At 49.8% G+C, this 18,185-nt stretch overlaps 1 protein-coding gene across 1 annotated transcript in view; it reads left to right on the forward strand.

Moving 5' to 3' along the window:
* Window positions 1-17,415, forward strand: part of NPLOC4 (nuclear protein localization 4 homolog (S. cerevisiae)) — a gene marked incomplete at both ends in the record, with an annotated part of 26,496 nt that extends 9,081 nt beyond the window's left edge. The window contains 8 exons of the mRNA XM_009572879.1: window positions 414-593; window positions 2,139-2,225; window positions 3,834-3,905; window positions 4,625-4,751; window positions 6,732-6,892; window positions 14,040-14,111; window positions 16,131-16,226; window positions 17,299-17,415. Of these exons, the coding sequence (XP_009571174.1) occupies window positions 414-593; window positions 2,139-2,225; window positions 3,834-3,905; window positions 4,625-4,751; window positions 6,732-6,892; window positions 14,040-14,111; window positions 16,131-16,226; window positions 17,299-17,415 (912 nt within the window). The remainder of the gene's footprint in view (window positions 1-413; window positions 594-2,138; window positions 2,226-3,833; window positions 3,906-4,624; window positions 4,752-6,731; window positions 6,893-14,039; window positions 14,112-16,130; window positions 16,227-17,298) is intronic.
* Window positions 17,416-18,185: the final 770 nt, after the last annotated feature.

Here is an 18,185-nt window from a genome sequence, read left to right on the forward strand (position 1 = left end):
GGTTCCTCTTAAACTGGAGGACATCTGAGCTGGCACCACTAGCAATGAATCTCCACTCTTTTTCCTCCAAAAGGCCACCCACTGTTTCTTCTTGTTTCCTCTTAAATTTCACAGTCTTTTTTTAGTTACAAAGGCTCTTGGGATAAGGACCCTAGTAAAGAAACTAAGCTAATGGGGTGCTGGGGATGCTCAGCGCTTCCCCACAGTCCGTCCCGTGCTTGCTGGGCAGGGGAGTGGTGCTGAAGGCAGCAGAGGGGAGAGGGAGGGAGCTGGCTAGCTTTCCCTGTCCCTGCTCTGGCAGGGTTCAGCTGTAAGGGGTGGTGTGCGTCCTGGGCAGCTGGGAAGGTATTGACGATCGGCAAACTAAACGGACCTAGTCGAGGATGGCCTGACGCTTGAACTTTGTCAAACAGAAATACAGGCATGTTGACAACATCATGTTTGAGAACCACACAATTGCAGATCGCTTCCTAGACTTCTGGCGGAAGACAGGAAACCAGCATCTTGGGTATCTATATGGCCGGTACACAGAGCACAAAGACATCCCTCTGGGGATCCGGGCGGAGGTTGCTGCCATCTATGAACCCCCACAGGTAAAAGCTGGGTGCCGTGGCGTCGGTGTCGGCTCGTAAAGATAATCGGGGAACATGGAAACACTTTTTTGTTTGGGAAACCTCATGCTGTATTTCCGACTGCAGCTCCATAAGGAAAACGGTCCCATGAAAAAGATACTGTGATTTATGTCTTTGCGTTATTGCTACTGAAAGGATTTTAAAACCCAGATTTGCTTTTTGTTATTTTTACGCTTTCTTTTGCATTACTCTTTGCTCAGATAATTTAAAGCTGGGGTGACTTTGTAACAGTGGATTTCACTTTTCATGTTTCCTTGATTACCGGATTTTCAAGGCTATGGTACAGAACAGCTTGAAAACAAATTCTGTACTAGGAAAAAAAAGTTGCGGCCCTTGCTTCAGTTTCTTATCAGCTCTCTGGGAAAATTTAAGCAGCTTCATTAGACAAAAATGAAGTCTGCTACTGTGATCGAGAGGCCGAGGATGAGATTTGGTGCCTCGGAGCAGCCGGGAGTCCCCGCTAGATGGTGCACGGCACCGCACGGCGCCGCGCTCGGCACCGCCGAGTCCTCTCGGGAGGCTGCAGCCAGAGCGGGTCCCGCCGAGCCTGGCCTCCCGGGGAACCCGAAAGCTGAATTCGGTGTCGGAGAGCTGAAAAGGGAGATGGCAAAAACAAAAAGCCACTCTGCCCACAAGGCTCAGCTTGAAGTTGAGTTTGCCTACTGGCTTCTTCACCACTGACCAAAGTCACTTTTCTAAGTGCAGACACTATGTATACAAACATATGACCCACCATGATATGTTTTCCTCCTCTTGATGATTTCCGCAGGGTTGCTGGAGTAAAATGCAACAAATTTGTCAGTGGAAAAGAACAAATGGATCTTTGGGATTGTTTGTGTGAGAGCAGAATTGCAAGCCTTTTATAAGTTCTTCCCTTTCTTTCCAACATGAACAGAGCCGTGCCCGCTATTGTTTCAATATCACTGTTAAGCCCCTGCTTTGGAAGTTCATATGCTTCTAGTTGTGCACGGTAAAATCAAGGAAGCTTTTGCTCTCCTGGCAAGCAGTCTCTGCTGTGCTTCTTGGCACGGCATCTTCCCACACGAGAAAGCTTGCCTCTGAAACGCACCCAGATGGAGTCGTGTTTTCCGGAGCGCGGGGGGAAGGCCTGGGTGTGGGCCCTTGGATTCACTGGATTTCTGCCTCTCTGCTGCTCAGAGATTCAAGCAAACGAAACGGCGGTACAAAACTGGCAGGTTGAACACAGAGCTCTGGGAAAAATTATATAATCTCTTGCCTTTTTCAAAGTGCTCGGAAACAGCAATGGCCTGTTTGTAAATGCTGAGTCTTTCATTCGTAAACCCCAACAGTTTGCAAACTTAGCTGAAGAGCTCCGACAGGATGGGTCTGTGAGTAAAGGAGGTCTCCGGGGTGAAACTGGTCAGTGGTAATGCCGAAGGGGAAACCCAGACCTCTGCTTCCATCCTCTGCCTCGCTCCTGACAATGACTAAGTGTACTGTGTTTTTTCCTGTTCTGTCTTACTAGCGAGTTTTTCTTTGCTGCAGATTGGTACACAGAACAGCCTGGAGATCCTGGAAGATCCAAAAGCTGAGGTTGTGGATGAGATCGCTGCAAAGCTTGGACTGAGAAAGGTTAGGATGTTGTTGGATCTCATGCGTCTTTGTTTGGCAATGAAGAAAGTCGTCGACAGTTCTCTTCAGCTCCACGGGGTTATTCAAGACCGTTTGGGCACATCTGAAATCTAGCTTAAATGTTGGTAGCTCTTATGCTTTTAGGTATGAAAAAACAAAACGAGTATTTTCCTGAGCACAAGCATCTAGCAGGGCTGTGCAGCTGAAGTCAGCAGTCCTCTGTCATGAATGACATCAAAGGGAGTAGCAAAGAAGCAGAAACATGATTTTCCCTTTATTTCTCCTCAGATAGGAGCCATTCCTGGTAGCATCTCCCCGGTGAGTGCTAATTTGGCACAGATGTAGCTGGAGTTGCCTTCCGAGTTTGTTCTTCCTTTTGACAGAATCGGTGCTCCAATTCCAGGAGCAGAGGCTCCTGCTTGTTTTTTTTATTCTCCTCTGTGGGCTCCTGTCTGTTGGTGCTGCTCAGGCAGGCTGCGGCGAGTTAATCTGTACGTTGGTTTAGAGGCACAGGTCCCCCAGCAGCTCAGCCTCAGTCCTCTGTTCCCCTGGTGCCCGCAGCCTGCCAGGCATCCGATCAGGACGTATGGGTATTGGGATCCGCTGGTGCGCTGACATCTCGCAAACCTGTACTGATATTTTCCAGTTTGGGAAATCTTTTGGTATCATGTGAATGCCAGGAATGAGATGTACACAAACAAGATTTGACTTGCTAAAGAAAACACAAATCAGAAAAGGCTCAGTACAGTAGACTATAAACATCTGTGGTGAGATCTTTTGTTCTCTGAAGATAAGATCTTTAGCCTTTTGCCAGTGTCTGAAGCAAAGCTTCTGTGCGTGTTATTTATTTCCATGCTTTTCCTCTGCTTCTCACATCAGATACTTTTAATCAATATGACTTAATGCGTAACTTACCGCTGGTTGCAGATTTTTGTCTGTCTGGGCTCTGCTAGGGATCTGAATCAGCAGTTCTTCCTCTGAAGGGTTAATGCTGTGGGAGTTGGTCACGAGGGGGCTGATCAGAGCTGTTTTTAGCACACGTGTGTAGAAGGGTTCACACAGCGGTGTGTGTGTACACATCTATACTCCTATGTGCAAACAATGCAGAAAGCAAAAGGATCGGAGCAGACTCTGATTTGGAATGAATCATACTCCAGTGGGAACATATGAGCTTTATCTTAACTAGTGACTGCGAGCTTCAAAATGAGATCATGTGAGCTGCTTTGTCATCTGCTGGCGCTCCCGATGCTGCTTTGCTCTGAATGCTCAATAGGAAATGCTTTTTGCTGTGGGTGGGAGGAGGTAGCGGCTGAGAGGCCTCTTGCAGCCTCCAGATCTTTCCATGAAAAAATATTCCATAGTGAAACATAAAGCTGCAGGTGCCCCCGGCCGGCCAGCTGGCATGCTGCTCCTGGAAATTGGATTCAAATGAGCCCGGCACAGCTGGGAGAGCCATTTCCTTCAGGCAGCATACAGCAGGGTCGTGCGAGGAGCCAAGAACATCTTGTCCTGCTAGGAGAAAATGTATAAGCTCTCTTCTGGTTTGGGGGTTGTTTTTTTTTTTGTTCTTTTTTTCTTAAAGCAACTTTCCATAACACTTCTTTATAGGTTGGCTGGATATTTACTGATCTGGTCTCTGAAGACACACGGAAAGGGACTGTTCGATACAGCAGAAACAAGGTGAGATTCAAGTGTGCAGCTAATTACAGCTGCTGGTACTGAGGGTTTGTGTAATCGCATAAACGCTGGCTCTGCCAAGCAGAGTACTGAGCCAGGGCAGCACAGGGCTGGAGGTGAGGTGACACTGGGACTGGAATTCTTGTGAAACGGGGTTTTTCAGAAGCTTCTGAAGGAAAAGGAGCTTGAGCTCGAAGAGCACTGTGGGGGGTTTGAAGCTGTTTGGAGAGCATGCAAAGCTGCCTGCAGTCCTTCACCCACTCTGCTCTAAGAAAATGGTGCTCGTGGTTTAAGAAAATTTAGTAGAGCAAGGGAATGGGGTTGTGTGAGGTGCAAACTCAGTGAGCAAAAGTGACTCAGTCAGAGGATGTTCCTATGGGCTGGGCTTTGTGAGATATACATGGCTCAAACTTTGACCTTCTCGGCTTCCTGTAATTCTAAGATCAATGATATCCCTATTTGGAAAATGAAACCCCAGTTAAAAAAAAAAAAAAAGGTGTGTAAAGGTGGGTGGAACTAGAAGTGGGACAGTCCTCCTGGCGAGAGCCAGGCTCAGGGCTGGGTAGCTGACATGTCACATTCTTTTCCCAGTCTCTGCAGCAACTTTCTACGAAAGCGTGTTTTACTAGGGTGTTGGTAGCTTTCTTTGGCTGCAGACCAGGGAAATAGGTCTAGGCTACATCACGTTGTCCTTTTTATTGACATTTCTGCTCTTCCCTCAGGACACGTATTATCTAAGTGCAGAAGAGTGCATCACAGCTGGAAACTTTCAGAACCAGCAGCCCAACATCTGTCGCCTTTCTCCAGATGGTCATTTTGGATCCAAGTTTGTCACAGTTGTGGCTACAGGTATAAACTGGCCTCGGCTTGCCCCGGCTTTCTTGGTTACACATGAATTATGTCTTGTTAATAGAAGAAGAATATGCAGCTCTGCCAGAAGAAGTCAGACATCCTGGTCCCCATCTGTCCTATTTAACAAGGGTTTTGCTTTGCACTATCAAGTAAAATACTTTTTCGTTCTTTGTGCTATCTTCTCTACAGTTATTTACCCTGTCCCCTGCAGGAAGCTTAGTTGAGGCTCAGACCTGGAGCATCTACCTTTCTGATCCAGAAAGCATTTTTTCCTGCAGCCAGGGGAATAACTGTTGCTCGCTTTTCTGTTTCAAGTCTTTAAGCTCCAAATTCTGTTGCCTGAAAGCGGCAGTGCAGAACCGTGGCAATCCGGATCCTGAAAGTTACTCTGGCTGGTTCACCATAAAGGAGGGACCTTTATCTCCCTTGTGTCGCTGTCAGGGAAACCCTTACGTAGGATGCTGTGCTCTTCCGTGCATGGAAACATTTTTTGTTTGCCTGAATAAAACAGAGAAGCCTGCAAAATGCTTTGCTTTGTCACCTCTGATTTTAGCCGTTTTCACAGCAAGTCTCCAGAGGCACTTTGGAGTTGTCTGCGCTGCCCGGGCTGCGAGGGGAGATGTTGGCATGTGCTGGGAGAGTTGTAGCGTTAGAAGTTCAATCTGCTGTTCTCCATGGGATGACACATGTATTCATTTAAAATTTCCCTGGAGCAGATACGCTGGGTTCTGGGTCTATTTAACACAATGAGAAAAATGCATGACTTCCAAATAGCATCCAATGTAAAAACTGAAAGTGTGATATTATATTGCCTCCTCTGAGCCCAGGTTTTGTAAGTGTTCCCGGAGCCTTTTTCAGTGAAAACGCTCTCGTTCAGTTAACAGGCCCGTGCAATCAGACAGCTGCCTGTACATTCCAGACTGCTAAACGCATCCATCTTTCATTAAAGATAGATTTGTATCTCGCTCGCTCTTTTTTTTATTTATTTCTATTTTTTTTAAACAAGGTGTTTTACTGAGAAAATAATGCCATGCTTTGTTCAGGCCTTCCCCGTGTCTTGGTCTATGTTTAATTTCTAGGAGTGTTTGTTCTGGAGCAGTGAGTGATTGAGGTTAGAGATCAAAGGGTAGAAAACGAATATTTCCTCTTTTCTGTTCCAGATAATTTCATTCTCTTCTGTTAAATCAGCCCATCAGGTTTCTATTTAAACACTTGATTCCTTCCTTTTGTGCCATATAAATATATCAGGATAGTTTGCATCAACTTTGCCTTTAAATCCTCTACATGGATTAATTCCTATCCCCTCCTGAATTCCTATGTTTGGAAATAGTAACGTTTTCCTACCATCTGTCTGTATCTTCTCTTTCCAGTTGTATTCTAATGACACATGACCTGATGTTGCTTACATTATCCAAATTGAAGCGCCAAGCATGTGATCTATCAGTGAGCCAGAGCCTTAATTTCCACTTTTCCATGTCAGATTTCCACCAAGCCATCCATTACAGGCTGAGAAAACACTTTTTCTTCTTATGCCTGACATTACTAGGTGACCAACCCTGAATCTGCAGCTCATGGTTCCTTGGAAATGAAACAGGCTCACAGGATCTGTGTGCCTGGTTTTTGCTTTGAAAGAGAGAAGATACCTGCAGGGTAGGGGGAGGGTGATGCTATAAGGAGCCTTCCGAAAGGGCAGCTTCACCTCCTTTAAGCTCCTGGCAAAGCATTCTTGCTGTCACTCCAGGGGTCTGTCCCGTTAGGCTAGCTGTGAAAATGTGTGTTACTAAATAAATGTAGAGCTTAGAGGGAATTCTTGCCTAGAAGTACTTTCCACACAGCAGCACCAGCGGTTTCATCTCACCATTCTTCACTGTTAGCAAGAGCATCGTGTTTAACGTTGCTCTTTGAGTCGTGCCTCTCTGAGTTACACTGGGCAAATCACTCTCGTGTGGGATTTTTAATCAACCTCTTCTCTTCCAGGTGGTCCCGACAATCAGGTCCACTTTGAGGGGTACCAGGTCTCGAATCAGTGCATGGCGCTGGTTCGAGATGAGTGTTTGCTGCCCTGCCGAGATGCACCGGAGCTGGGCTATGCCAAGGAGTCCAGCAGCGAGCAGTATGTGCCTGATGTGTTCTATAAGGTAAGGGCTGCGTGCCTGTGGGTGGGGGGAGCTGCAAAAACGGCTCTGCCGCGTGTCTGGAAATCGGTATGGCCAGCTCAGGAAAGGATGTCTTTGAGGTCTGAACTATTTTCAGTAGTAACCGTTCACCACATGTCTGCAAAGTAATTGCATAAGCTCCATTTCCCCCTCGTAAACGTGCTGTTATGATTTCCAGTGCAGCAGTAGCCATTGGCTATCCCGCTTCTAAATGAGGTCTGCAGTGATCCACCGAGAGCCCATAGCAAGTGCTCTGAATTCACCTCCTCTTCCGTATTTGTTGGCAGTATTTGCCATGCTTCTCTGTTGATTTTAATCCCCAGCTGAGTTCAGCTTGCTCCACTGCACAGCCACATGATGTGTGCTAGCACAAATGGTGCGGTGAAAGCAGTGGGTTCCTTATCTGATGCCAGGGATTCGCTCGTGTATGACACGCTTACAGGCACCAACTGGGCAGCAGATGCAACAAAAGATAGTGTAGTTCATGCAGCAAGACGAGAGATAGGCCTGTGCGTCCTTCTCCGCAACAAAAGGAAGGTGCGAAGGCTTTCAGAGCAAGGGCAGGACTGGGGTGTGCCTCTGGCATTCCTCTCTAGTTCTGGGGTTGCTGTCCTGTTCTCAGAGCAGCGGGGGATACGTGCATCCAGAGCAGATCCAAAATACTCTTATTGAAGCGTCATGCAAGAGCGCTGCTGGTAACCTGTCTGCTGCAGTTTTCGGTACAGTTTGTTAGTGACGAATGGACTGTCATTATTCCTTTGACAGTTGTTTCTGGAGATCTCCAGCCCCCCCTGCATCTGCAGGGCCGAGTTAGAATCTTGGGGACAGGATCTCTGCGGAGGCTAATAGCACTGCTTCTCAAACTTGTGTATGTTGGTGCCCCGTGAGCAAGGACAGAGGAATTAATTAGTGGCGCTGCTTGCCACTAATTAGCCATCCATCACCCAAGTTAGTTATCTCATTCTTGTATGTGTCTGATATTGACAGCCCGCTCAGCCTGCAGCTCTCCTGCCGCCTGTATTAAGGCTGTCCATTAAGAAGCATAGGACAAGCAAAGCTACCTTCATTTGGGACGACTGAAATGAGCATATTGAGCACCAGGCACAGAAATGGAGCTGGTCAAAATGCTCTTGTACGCCCTGAGCCTGAGACCAGGAAACGCTGGCCTGGGTGAATTAGCCCGAGAGACTCCGTTTTCCCCCTCCACCCCTTAATGCTGAACTGCTGGCTTGTCTTGACACCACCTGAAAATGAGGAACACCTCTTGGCTAAATTCAGTGCTTGAGAGGAATCTGCCCTTTCGGAGAGGTAGATGGAATCCGTGCCTTTTTCTTTAGCACACAGACAGCTTGCTCTTAGGAGCTGATAAGCCAGGTCCGATTTAGATACAGCAGAGCTCGATTGTGCAAGGGTTGGCCCTGAATGTGAAGATGAGATCATCTCCTGGCGTGCTGCGGTCCTGCTCCAGAGGAGCCCGTGCTGTGCCACAGTCAGGGTGCAGCCTTGCAGGAGGTCCCGTAGGTCTGTGTCCCACATGTGGGCCACCCTGGGTGTTCGGAGTAGCAGGAAGCCAGTGGGTGTTCCCATAAGGTCTTCACTCCCATTCGTAATCTGAAGCAGGGAGATAAACAAAATGCTAACTGATGGCTCCAGCCTTCTGTGGAAATTTCCATGAACCACTGATTCACTGGGTCGGGCTGCAGCTTATTTCATATGTTTTATAACTTCTATCCGTAATTGCCTTTTTCATGATGTGCTCAAGGAAGGCTTGAGGACTGCTCTGGCGGGTGTAATTGTCCTTCAGACTTAAACGTGTTTGGCTGTAGGATCTCTTAATTTTTTTTGAATGTTCTTAAATCAATGGAAAGCTTAGTCACTCCTGGCTTTAAAAACCTTTGGGGTCTCATTAAATGTACAAGGCTTGAGGTCAGAGACACTACCTCATGGTTACTGGGTTGGTGACAACAATGGTGTCAAAGTGTTCGTTAAATACAGTATGAGGAGCAGGAGTCCAGTGCTTGGCCTCGCGGCAGAGGACAGCTGCTTCGTGGTGCAGCGCCCTGCTCCCACTTTCTCTGCTGAAACTGCAGGAGCCGAGCAGCTTTCTCCCCAGCCCTTGATTTGGGGGTTTCCCTCTGTGCTGCTCCCCCAGGTAGCTTTGGGCAGACAGCCGCACTTTTGAGTAGTTGCTGCATTTTGTTTCGGACTGAGAAGCTATCACTGGTAGGGAGAAAAGTCCATATATATTTTTCTATGTAATATGCAAGTATTCATTTGAAAAAAGTCCTTTAGGATGAAAGGAGATATACAAATTTATTCTAATTGGATGAGAACCAGAAAGCCAATGTTTGTGTAGTGTGGATGTATTTATAGCACAATTATGCATCCAGATGCAAGGCAAAACCTATTGAACTCTCGTATCTGTCTACAGCAGGGTAACGCAGTAGATTCACCTTCGGCTTTGCAAATAGGAAAATGTGCTGCTGTTTGCATCTATAGCAAAATGTAAGCCAACAACTGTACTTCAGTCACGTTGTTCAAAGAAGATGTCTTGTACCTCCGCTCGCGGTAGGTGTTGTTACTTCAGCGATGACTGTTAAGAAATGCATCTGGATTGGTAATGCTGCAGACGTAAGAAGGGGGTGAGGACCCGCACTGTGGGCAGGAGAGCTGCAGCTTCAGGGACTTCACTGCACAGGCGAAGAGGTGCCTGGAAAGAGAGGAACGGCCGTCTTTGGTCAGCGAGCTGTTTTTCCATGGTTTGCACCACGTTTTGTGTTTGTGGAGCGGGAGCAGGGGCTATCTTGTCCCCTGGGGCTGCAGCTGTTCCTGCCTGAAGGTGACTCACCCCGATGGTGTGTTAGCGTAGATGGACTTTTCTTCCATGGAAATAGGAAACCTGATGGCACCGGCATTGTCCTGCCTCAGGAGGCGAGGTGTTTTTCTTGAGCCTCTAGCCTTGTGATTTCTGTATTTCTTTACCATTCTCTTTATGTTGGCCACTAGCCCTGCTGCTTGGAAGAACCACCCCAGTGGAATTGGCAGTATGCGCTTTGTGCATGCGGCCGTTGCTTTCCTGGCTCATGAAGGCTAGAGTTCTGCTCTAGAGCATGAAAGTCAAGGGCTTTGGGGACCATGAGTACAAGTTACTTTTCTCTGAGATGCCTCTCCAGGTAAGATTAGCCAGAAGGAAGAAAACATCCCCCTTCACCTCCCGGGTTGTCTGTGAAGCGTCACAGCGCAGTGCTGTTTCCAATTCGAATGTTGCACAACCGGCACACACTTCTTGGTGAGGTCAGTGCAACAAAACTCATGAATGAGTCGCTCTTGTCAAGACACAGACACACAAGTCGGGATAACCGCTGTCTTTGTGAGTAAAGAGGATGATGTTGCGATGGCCAGTTCACCCTGTTTCTCAGCTGGGTGAGGGAGAGCCCAGCTGAATATTACATATGGGCATTTTCCATTCCTTGTCTTCTGCCTTCGAGCAGCCTCCTCCTTTACCCGTCTGGTTCTAGAAAATACCCATATTGATTTTGATTTCACTAAGAATGTACCTTCCAAACCGTGGGTTGATTATTCAGAGCTGAAGTTACTTGCAAGTGGTGCTCAGTGCCCCAGCTGGGTGTGATCCCTCCCGTCGGGCTGCCTGCACCCCGTGCCTACTGTCCGCCTGTTCCCAGCTCACTGCAGTCAGTCTGCCGAGCCCGTAACTTTGCAGTGCTGCAGCATTGCCTAACTCTGCTCCCCGCAGACCTGCGTGCTCTGCTCCGTGGATAGCTTCATGGGCATTTCAGCCTCCCACCAAATAGGTGAAAGAGATTGCTGTGTTTTACAGACCCTTTGAAACACTTGAATAATTGGATTTTGGGACTGGCTGGCTTTGTCTCTTATCACAGGTATTTGCCTCAGCTCAGTGCAAACATGAAGATGTCATCCTTCAATGAACTGCATTTTACAACTGCCTTAGTATTCCCCCAAGTTTCTTTGGGATGGTATAAGATGAAAGCCCTTTACAATGGCACCGGTGTTGTGAAAGAGCCCTTCGCCCCTGTAGAGTCCTGCACGTGCTTTTTGCATTTACAACGGCTGAGACGGTGTCTGGGCCTTGGCTTGTCATCTGTTAAATGTGGTCCCATCTGGCCCTGGGAGAGCCCTGAGCCAGGGCACTGCTTTGATTAGAGCCGAACGGGACCTCTGAGCCAGGCTGTCCCCAGCGTGGCATGTGTGGCTTTCATCCGTTCGCTTTGAAATCCTCTTCCCAGGGAAAACACGATAGCCAGGCTGTGTGGAGACTTCTGCAGGGAGTTTTCACTAGCAGAGAAGGACTTCCCCTGCCTGGCCTCCTACCAACTGTTCATGTTGGACTGGAAAAGCCGTCTTAGCCTTAGATGTCCCAGCTGCTCTGGGGAGGAGGATGCTTGATTAGCTCACGAGGAGTCTCCTGAGAAGGTTTCAACTCTCACTGACCTATCGCTTGCTCTTAGAAAAGTCTCTTCGTTTCTGTGCGTCAGCTGCTCTATCTGTGCAGGGGGGCAGGACTGCCCCGTAAAGCTCTTGGAAATCAGCAGAGGGAAGAGCAAGGCTGGGCTTTATTAACACACAGAAAGGACAGACAGCTGCTCAGCTCCACGGTACCTTCAGCAGAGTGAACCCACGGGGAAGACTAACGGAATGGGATGCTAATGGCATGGGATGCTAACAGCTGACCCCGGGACACGGAGCTGGAGCCTCCCTCCTGGCTGACAGCCGCCCCGGCTCCTCGCTTGGCTGCTCCCATCACCCTCGTCTTGGAAATCTTGAAGCCACCCAGAAGCCTTTACTGCTGCAGCCATCCTGCAGCGCCGCAGAGGTGTGCGATGCGGCTGGCCGCGCTCCCTGCGGGTGCACCCATCCTTTTCCCTGTTTGACCTCACCCGTTTGCAGCTTCTGCCTCCAAACACGGGTTTGAAAGGCTCTAATCGCAGTGCCTGATGCCCTCTCCAGTTTGCTCCTGTCTTCGGGATGATTCATTGTCCAAATCCTCCAGGCCTTGCTGCTTGATTTTTATCCAGGAGCCAAATACTTGCACCTTTATTAACCCTTTCCTGGCCTCCCTTTGGAGCGGTTGCCGCTGGGCGTTCATGGCTTTGGGGGTCTCGGGCTCTGGGGCTGCAGCAATAACGTGCCAAGAGGCGCTGCTGGGGCCCCAGCGACTGCCAAGTTCAGGATGAAGATGTCTTCCTCCCAGCAATTCTCCCAGCTTGACGTTTGTTAAGGCCTTTTAAAACATAATTGCCTAATAAAATGGTGTATGGGGATTGGAGAAGAGTGCCGGCATTGAGGCGGGGGGGGCTTTTCTGTCTGGGGAGGGACAGGGTCAGGACATATCCTCGACTCGGGGGAGCGAGGTTTCAGTTTGGTAGTAAGTCTAGTGCATGTCTTGAAAGCCTCAGCAGCATGACATTAAAAAGAAGGCATTTAACATGGAAATCCCCAGAGGCGGAGATTAAAGCGAACAGGTGCTGGAAAAATTAGATTTGAAAATGAATTCCAGATGGGCTAATTATGTGTGAGTTGTTGCAGGTTCTTTCTTGCAGGGGCAGGACTGTGTTTGGGAAGCTGATTCGGTCTGATTGGATTTGATTCCTGACTCTTGCGGTATCACCGAGATCTAGAAGCAGGTTAGCTTTCAGGTCCTGTGATCTCCCTGAAAAGGCTCCACGTCTCCTCCTGCTCCTGTCAGAGCCAGAGAGATCTGAGGCCACGAGCCACCAGGCTTGTTGCTGAAATAACCACAGGGCTAACAACCTGTCATGTTCAAGGAGAAAAGATCCTTATCGGAATTGCTTTTAAAAGGAGCTTCAAAGACTGGAAGGTAGATTTTTTTTTACAAAGGGAACTGTTCGTAGGGACAGAGGATGCTTGGGGAGGGGGCTTGGGAAGGGGGGCTGTTGCCTGGAGGGGAGCAGCGTGCCGGAGCCTGCTTGGGCGATGTCCGTCTGGGTGTACGGGGAGAGCAGAGCGTGAGAGCGGGGTGCTGGCTGCCGCACCGCATATTTGTGCTGTGTAAATACTAGCGTAACCGAGAAATGCTGATAGCGGGGGAGTGGTGTACTCTGGGAGAAAATACGGCTCGGGAGAGGAGGGTGTCAGCCGTGGGCAGCTCATCCTGATGCATGGTGCTCACTGGCTCAGCCGCTCAAAACCCTGCGGGGGTCATGGCCTCTCGCCGAGCTCCCCCAAACTACCAAGGTGTCGGGGTGATGGCTCCGCCGGCGTGCGGCGGCTCTGGGTCTGCCTCCAGCCACTGGGGCTTCTGAGAGCTCAGTAAATGTAAGCTTTAATGTAAGGTCCCTGATTGGAAATTATGGGCGTCTGATTTATATGGGGCTCAATGAATGATTTATAACATGTTAAGTGATGATTTAGGTAGAAAATACAACCCCCTCTTACAGAATCTTTAATGAAAAGTGTCAGTTCTCATGAATTTATTTCTGAAGCTGTGTTTGAACTCGGCATGTTTGACATAAATCACATCTAATTGTCATTTTATGATTAATGAACATATGCTGGCCGTTTTTCTCCATAATTAAACTTTATGTTCAATTCGTCTGGCAAAGCAAAACAAGTTTATGCATTGTGATATGCTGGCTCTTCAGGTCTGTGTATGAGAAAGTGCCTGGATTTCCAATTCCCAAGCGAGAGTTGGATGAGAGACTCGTGGCCGGTTTTGCAGAAAGTCAGGTTTGCCTTGGCTGAGAAAGCAGATGTGGTGCTGTCCCTCCCTTTTAAGTCAGTACTGCTCCTTAAATGGCATTTACGCTTCTTAGATGATGCCAGGCACCTCTCCGGTGGTGATGACTGAGGCAAACAAGACCAAGGTGGTTTGTGACCACACACTCCCTTGGCTCACGAGGAAACAGAGGGCTGGCTTACAGAGTTACAGAGCTCTCTTGCCCGGAGGAGCTGCAGGTAATTGGGCAGCTCTGCAGCACCCAGCCACATACGAGCAGGTTCTTTTCTACACCCTTAGTGATCTGCCAGAGCTGAGGATCCCCGGACTCCTGCATGGGCATCTCCAGGGCAGGATCCCTTAGGCTTCACACCACTTCCATGCTGAGGAATAATAAGACTCTTCTTCTTTCAGGACATAGACAAGTTTGGCAACGAGATCACACAGCTGGCTCGCCCGCTCCCGGTTGAGTACCTAATCATAGATGTAAGTATCTGTTGCACTTGTTTGATTGCAGCAGGACATGGTCAGGGTGGAGTGAAGTTCTTAACCCACCTCTAAAATCTAATTGGAGGCGATTCATAGGACAGATTTTTTTTCTTTCTTCTTTTCCCTCTGCTGCCAGGCATTTCTAGCACAGAGGTTGGTGTGCTCTGGGGTAGTTGCAGTGCTCCTTAGGATCGGTGTGTTGCCAGGGAACACACTTGCTTCCTGGGAAGGCACTGCCTGGTGTCTTATCACAGCTCCGAACTGGCACGTAGCCACGCAGCAGGGGAAGCGGCCAGCCCCACAGATACATGTGCTGGGCGCTACCTCACGGGGAGCTAATTAGAGAGCTCCAGTTGTCTGTCTTTTAGCAGCAATTAAGAATCCAACTCCTTTTAGTGACTCAGCAGACCAGGTTGGTTGTACAGAAATGCCTTTTCTTGGGGGAGGGAATTCACGCTACAGCACAGCTTGGCTGGAGCAGGGCTGCTGCCTGCCCGTGAGCAAGCGCTGCCAGGCACTGGGGCACGGCTCTGCCCTTTGGCTTGAAAGGAAACTGTTACGGTGTGGAAGGCAGGAAAGCAAATAATTCGGATGACAGATGATATTGCTGAGTTAGAGGTGGTGCCAATAACGATTAAATCCACCGGAGCAACTGGTCTGGTCCAGCTGCCCCTGGCACAGGCAGTGTCCCGCGGGCACAGGGAAGCTGGCAGCCTGGAGGCTTCCACTGCCTCGTCCTTCTTCCCCGTTCACTATCTGCTCTGTGTGTCGCTTATCAGAGCAGCGCTCGGGCTGACGCTGGGAGGTGTGACTCACACAGAGAAATGTCATGTGTGGAACAACGGGCCCATTGTGCGGGGCCCTCGGACGCCCCTTGCCAGTCGGCAGCACTGGTGCATATTTACTACTCAAGTAGTAAAGGCATCTGTTTCCAGGCTACCTGGGGTGTAATTAAGATGAAAACAGATTGATGGAACATACATTTAGGAGCAGATTGGAAAGCTGCATTTCTGAAGCGTCTTGTTTTGTCTCTTTTTTTTTTTTTTTTTTAGTAAAGATTTAGATTGCAGTCAGCTAAGAGGTTTTTGGTTATTGGCTGTTTGTTTGAGGTTATAGATACTCGTATCTTTGAATTACATGTTCAAAAAGGGTAAGGTGAGAAACACTGGCAAACTGTAAAGTTATATGTAAATACGCCACTTTTCTCTGCAAGCCGCATGTGTTTGCTGAAGTTTTTGAGATTCCAGTTAATACTGTCATGGCAGGTATTTCTGCATCTCTGCTTACAAAGGGCCTCGCCGACAGGGTCCAACAGTCAGTAACTGACACCAAAGCTTTGAAGCCCCCAGAATCAGGACTGGTTTAAATCTCACTGGCTTGGGAGCTCAGTAACGCGGGCGCAATATTGTGTTACCCTGTTCCCCATCCCTTTGGCACAGGGTGCAGGGAGGAGGCAGGGTGAGCACACCCAGAGCATGATGGGGTAACTCTGTTCAACGAAGTGCAAAGATGTTTTCTTGGTACCTGTTCCAGCCCCGAATGGAGCAGCACGGTCCCCTGGCTACGCCATGGCCAGACGCAGGGTCCACGCTCTCCCGTGTCACCCCCGGCTGTTAAGGTGACACCCCCAGGGTGACACCCCCCGCAAACACCCCCCGCAGCAGCTGCCTGGCACAGGGCAGAGCTGTGCTGGGAGCTGCTGCGTCCCGGTGACCTTTGCAGAGAGGGATGCTCTCCACGGCATCGTGGTGCTCTTGTCAGGACGGAGCTCAGTACATCTCCCTCCAGCTTCGTTAGAAACGATTGCCAGGAGCTAAGGGGTGTGCTGATTGGAATATCGCTTTAAATGTTAAAAGCCGTCAGAAGATCCCTGCTGTAATTGCCTTGCTGTCTTCCTGGCTGAGCTCTAATTTGTAGCTACGGCTGCTCTCGGCTATCAGGAGCCTTGCTTCCCATATCCCACTTGCCTCTCCTGCTGTCAGCGCTCTGATCGTCCGTCCTTTCTTGGATTTTTAGATTACTACAACTTTCCCCAAGGATCCAGTCTACACTTTTTCTATTTCTCAAAATCCATTCCCCATCGAGAACCGCGATGTGCTGGGAGAAACTCAGGTAAGGAGCGATTCATAACAAAGCTGTGTTTAATACAGATAGGTCATCTGTCTCCCTTGCACTTACTAATATCTGCAAAGAGATGGCTGCAGTTTGTGCCCTTAAATCACCCCTTCGCGGTTCAGTCCAGCGCTTGCCAAACACCTTCCTGCGTGGAGCAGCGTCTGCATGCCGATCGGCCGGCTGGACGCCTTGCTCCCCGCCTGCTCGGTGATGGGGACCAGGGCTCCTCACTCTGTGCCAGGGCTGCCACTTCCCAGACAGCACCAAAGAGGTCGGGGGGCTCCAGCCCCACAGTGACAGCACGGGACCCGCTTCTCCCTGCCAACAGGAGTGGGACAAGGGTCTGTTGCTCCAGCTCTGAGAATGCTGACTTCTCTTCCTGAACAGATTTTTAAAACGCAGAGACCATTTACTGCAAGGGGCCCATAGCGTTGAGCAGAGGCAGCTGCCGGACAGCTCAAGGCTTTCGCTGGGTTTTGCCAGCACTTGGAAAGCTCGAGTTGCTTTAAAGCAGCCACAGCTCGTTTCTCTAAGGAGGCCATGCCAAAGATGTCAAAGGCTTCCTCCAAAAGTCGTCACAAAAGAAGGGTCACTGCCCGTCGTGGCTCTGTCAGCAGAGTGGGAGAGGCCAGCTGTTCAACGACAGCTTTGGTCCTCGTTTCTGAGGATGCCCAGGGTTCAAGAGCAGAGAAAAAGAGGGAGTTGGGGAAGAAGGGGCTGCTTTGTCCTCATCTGCCTCTTTTCCTTAGGGACTGGGCTTTGTGCTGAGCTGACTGGCCTCTGCTCAGCGTCTCCTGGGTCTGAGATCCACTCTGTATGCGCTGGAGGTGTTCAGGTGATCGGATAAGAGAGCTAGTGTGGGCCCAAAGATCCTTTTCTCTGGAAGTTGTTAGCTGCAATTTGGTCAGCCAGCCTGGGTGCTGATTTCGGGAGGGTCTCTGCACATTGCAGCCAATGCCCAAAAGAGACAGCAATGTTACAGTGTCTGTTAGTGGATCCAAATAGGAAAATGAAGTTATTGCCTGGGGGGGGGAAGTGACTTCTCTTTATTACTTTCCTCTCTCTGCAGGACTTCCACAGCTTGGCCACGTATCTGTCCCAAAATACTTCCTCCGTTTTCCTAGACATGATTTCCGATTTCCATCTGCTCCTCTTCCTGGTCACAAACGAGGTCATGCCTCTGCGGGTACGTAACGGGGAGAAAAGGGTCGTGTCAGCATCACCGTCCCTGGGGCCCTGAGCTCCTCGCAGGGTGTCACTTCTGTGTGTGGAGGACACCGACCCAGCCTGCCACCCTGGGCACGTCCCCCACTTGGGTGCCTGCGCAGGGCAGGCCGTGCAGCTGGCCCAACGCCTCTTCTGCTGAGCTGTCGGCAGAGGGATTAAAAAGTGAAACCAAAGCCCCCGACTAGACCAAGAGCTCTCCGCGCATGCTCAGAGCAGTGAGGGGGTGGTGGTTGTTAGCACGGTCACAGACCGGACAGAGCCAACTTGGCTGTGGCTCCAAGAGCTGGAAACGTTTTTAAAAATATCTCAGAATCAGAAATTCCTGTTGTAACGATAACGAGATCAGAGCCCCCAAATCTCGGTGAGGCCAACGACTTCCTGGCTGTGCAGCTCTGCCTCTCTTGGCCGGGCACCGGGAGCTTGGCAGCTGCCCAGGCCCCTGGCTCACATCTGCACCGCTGGACCTTGCCGGTGTAAGCAGCACGCCAGCGAAAAGGGCCATGTGTTTGCCAGAGGCTTCGAGGGTGCCGAGGACTGCGCATGTGCAGGGCAGCCGGGCTGACCCTGGGCAGCTGGAGATCAGGCCGGGGCTGCGTGCGTGGCCGGGGCCGGGCGCCAGCGTGCTCCGGCAGGGCGGGTTTGCACCCCCGGGAGTCAGGCTTAGCTGGCAGCACCGGCACGCTCTCCCACATGGGGCAGCGCGGCGGTCGGCTGCAGCCTGGGTAGATG

This window comes from Fulmarus glacialis, unplaced genomic scaffold (genome assembly GCF_000690835.1).
Source record: "Fulmarus glacialis isolate BGI_N327 unplaced genomic scaffold, ASM69083v1 scaffold9482, whole genome shotgun sequence".
Taxonomy (NCBI): Eukaryota; Metazoa; Chordata; class Aves; order Procellariiformes; family Procellariidae; genus Fulmarus; species Fulmarus glacialis.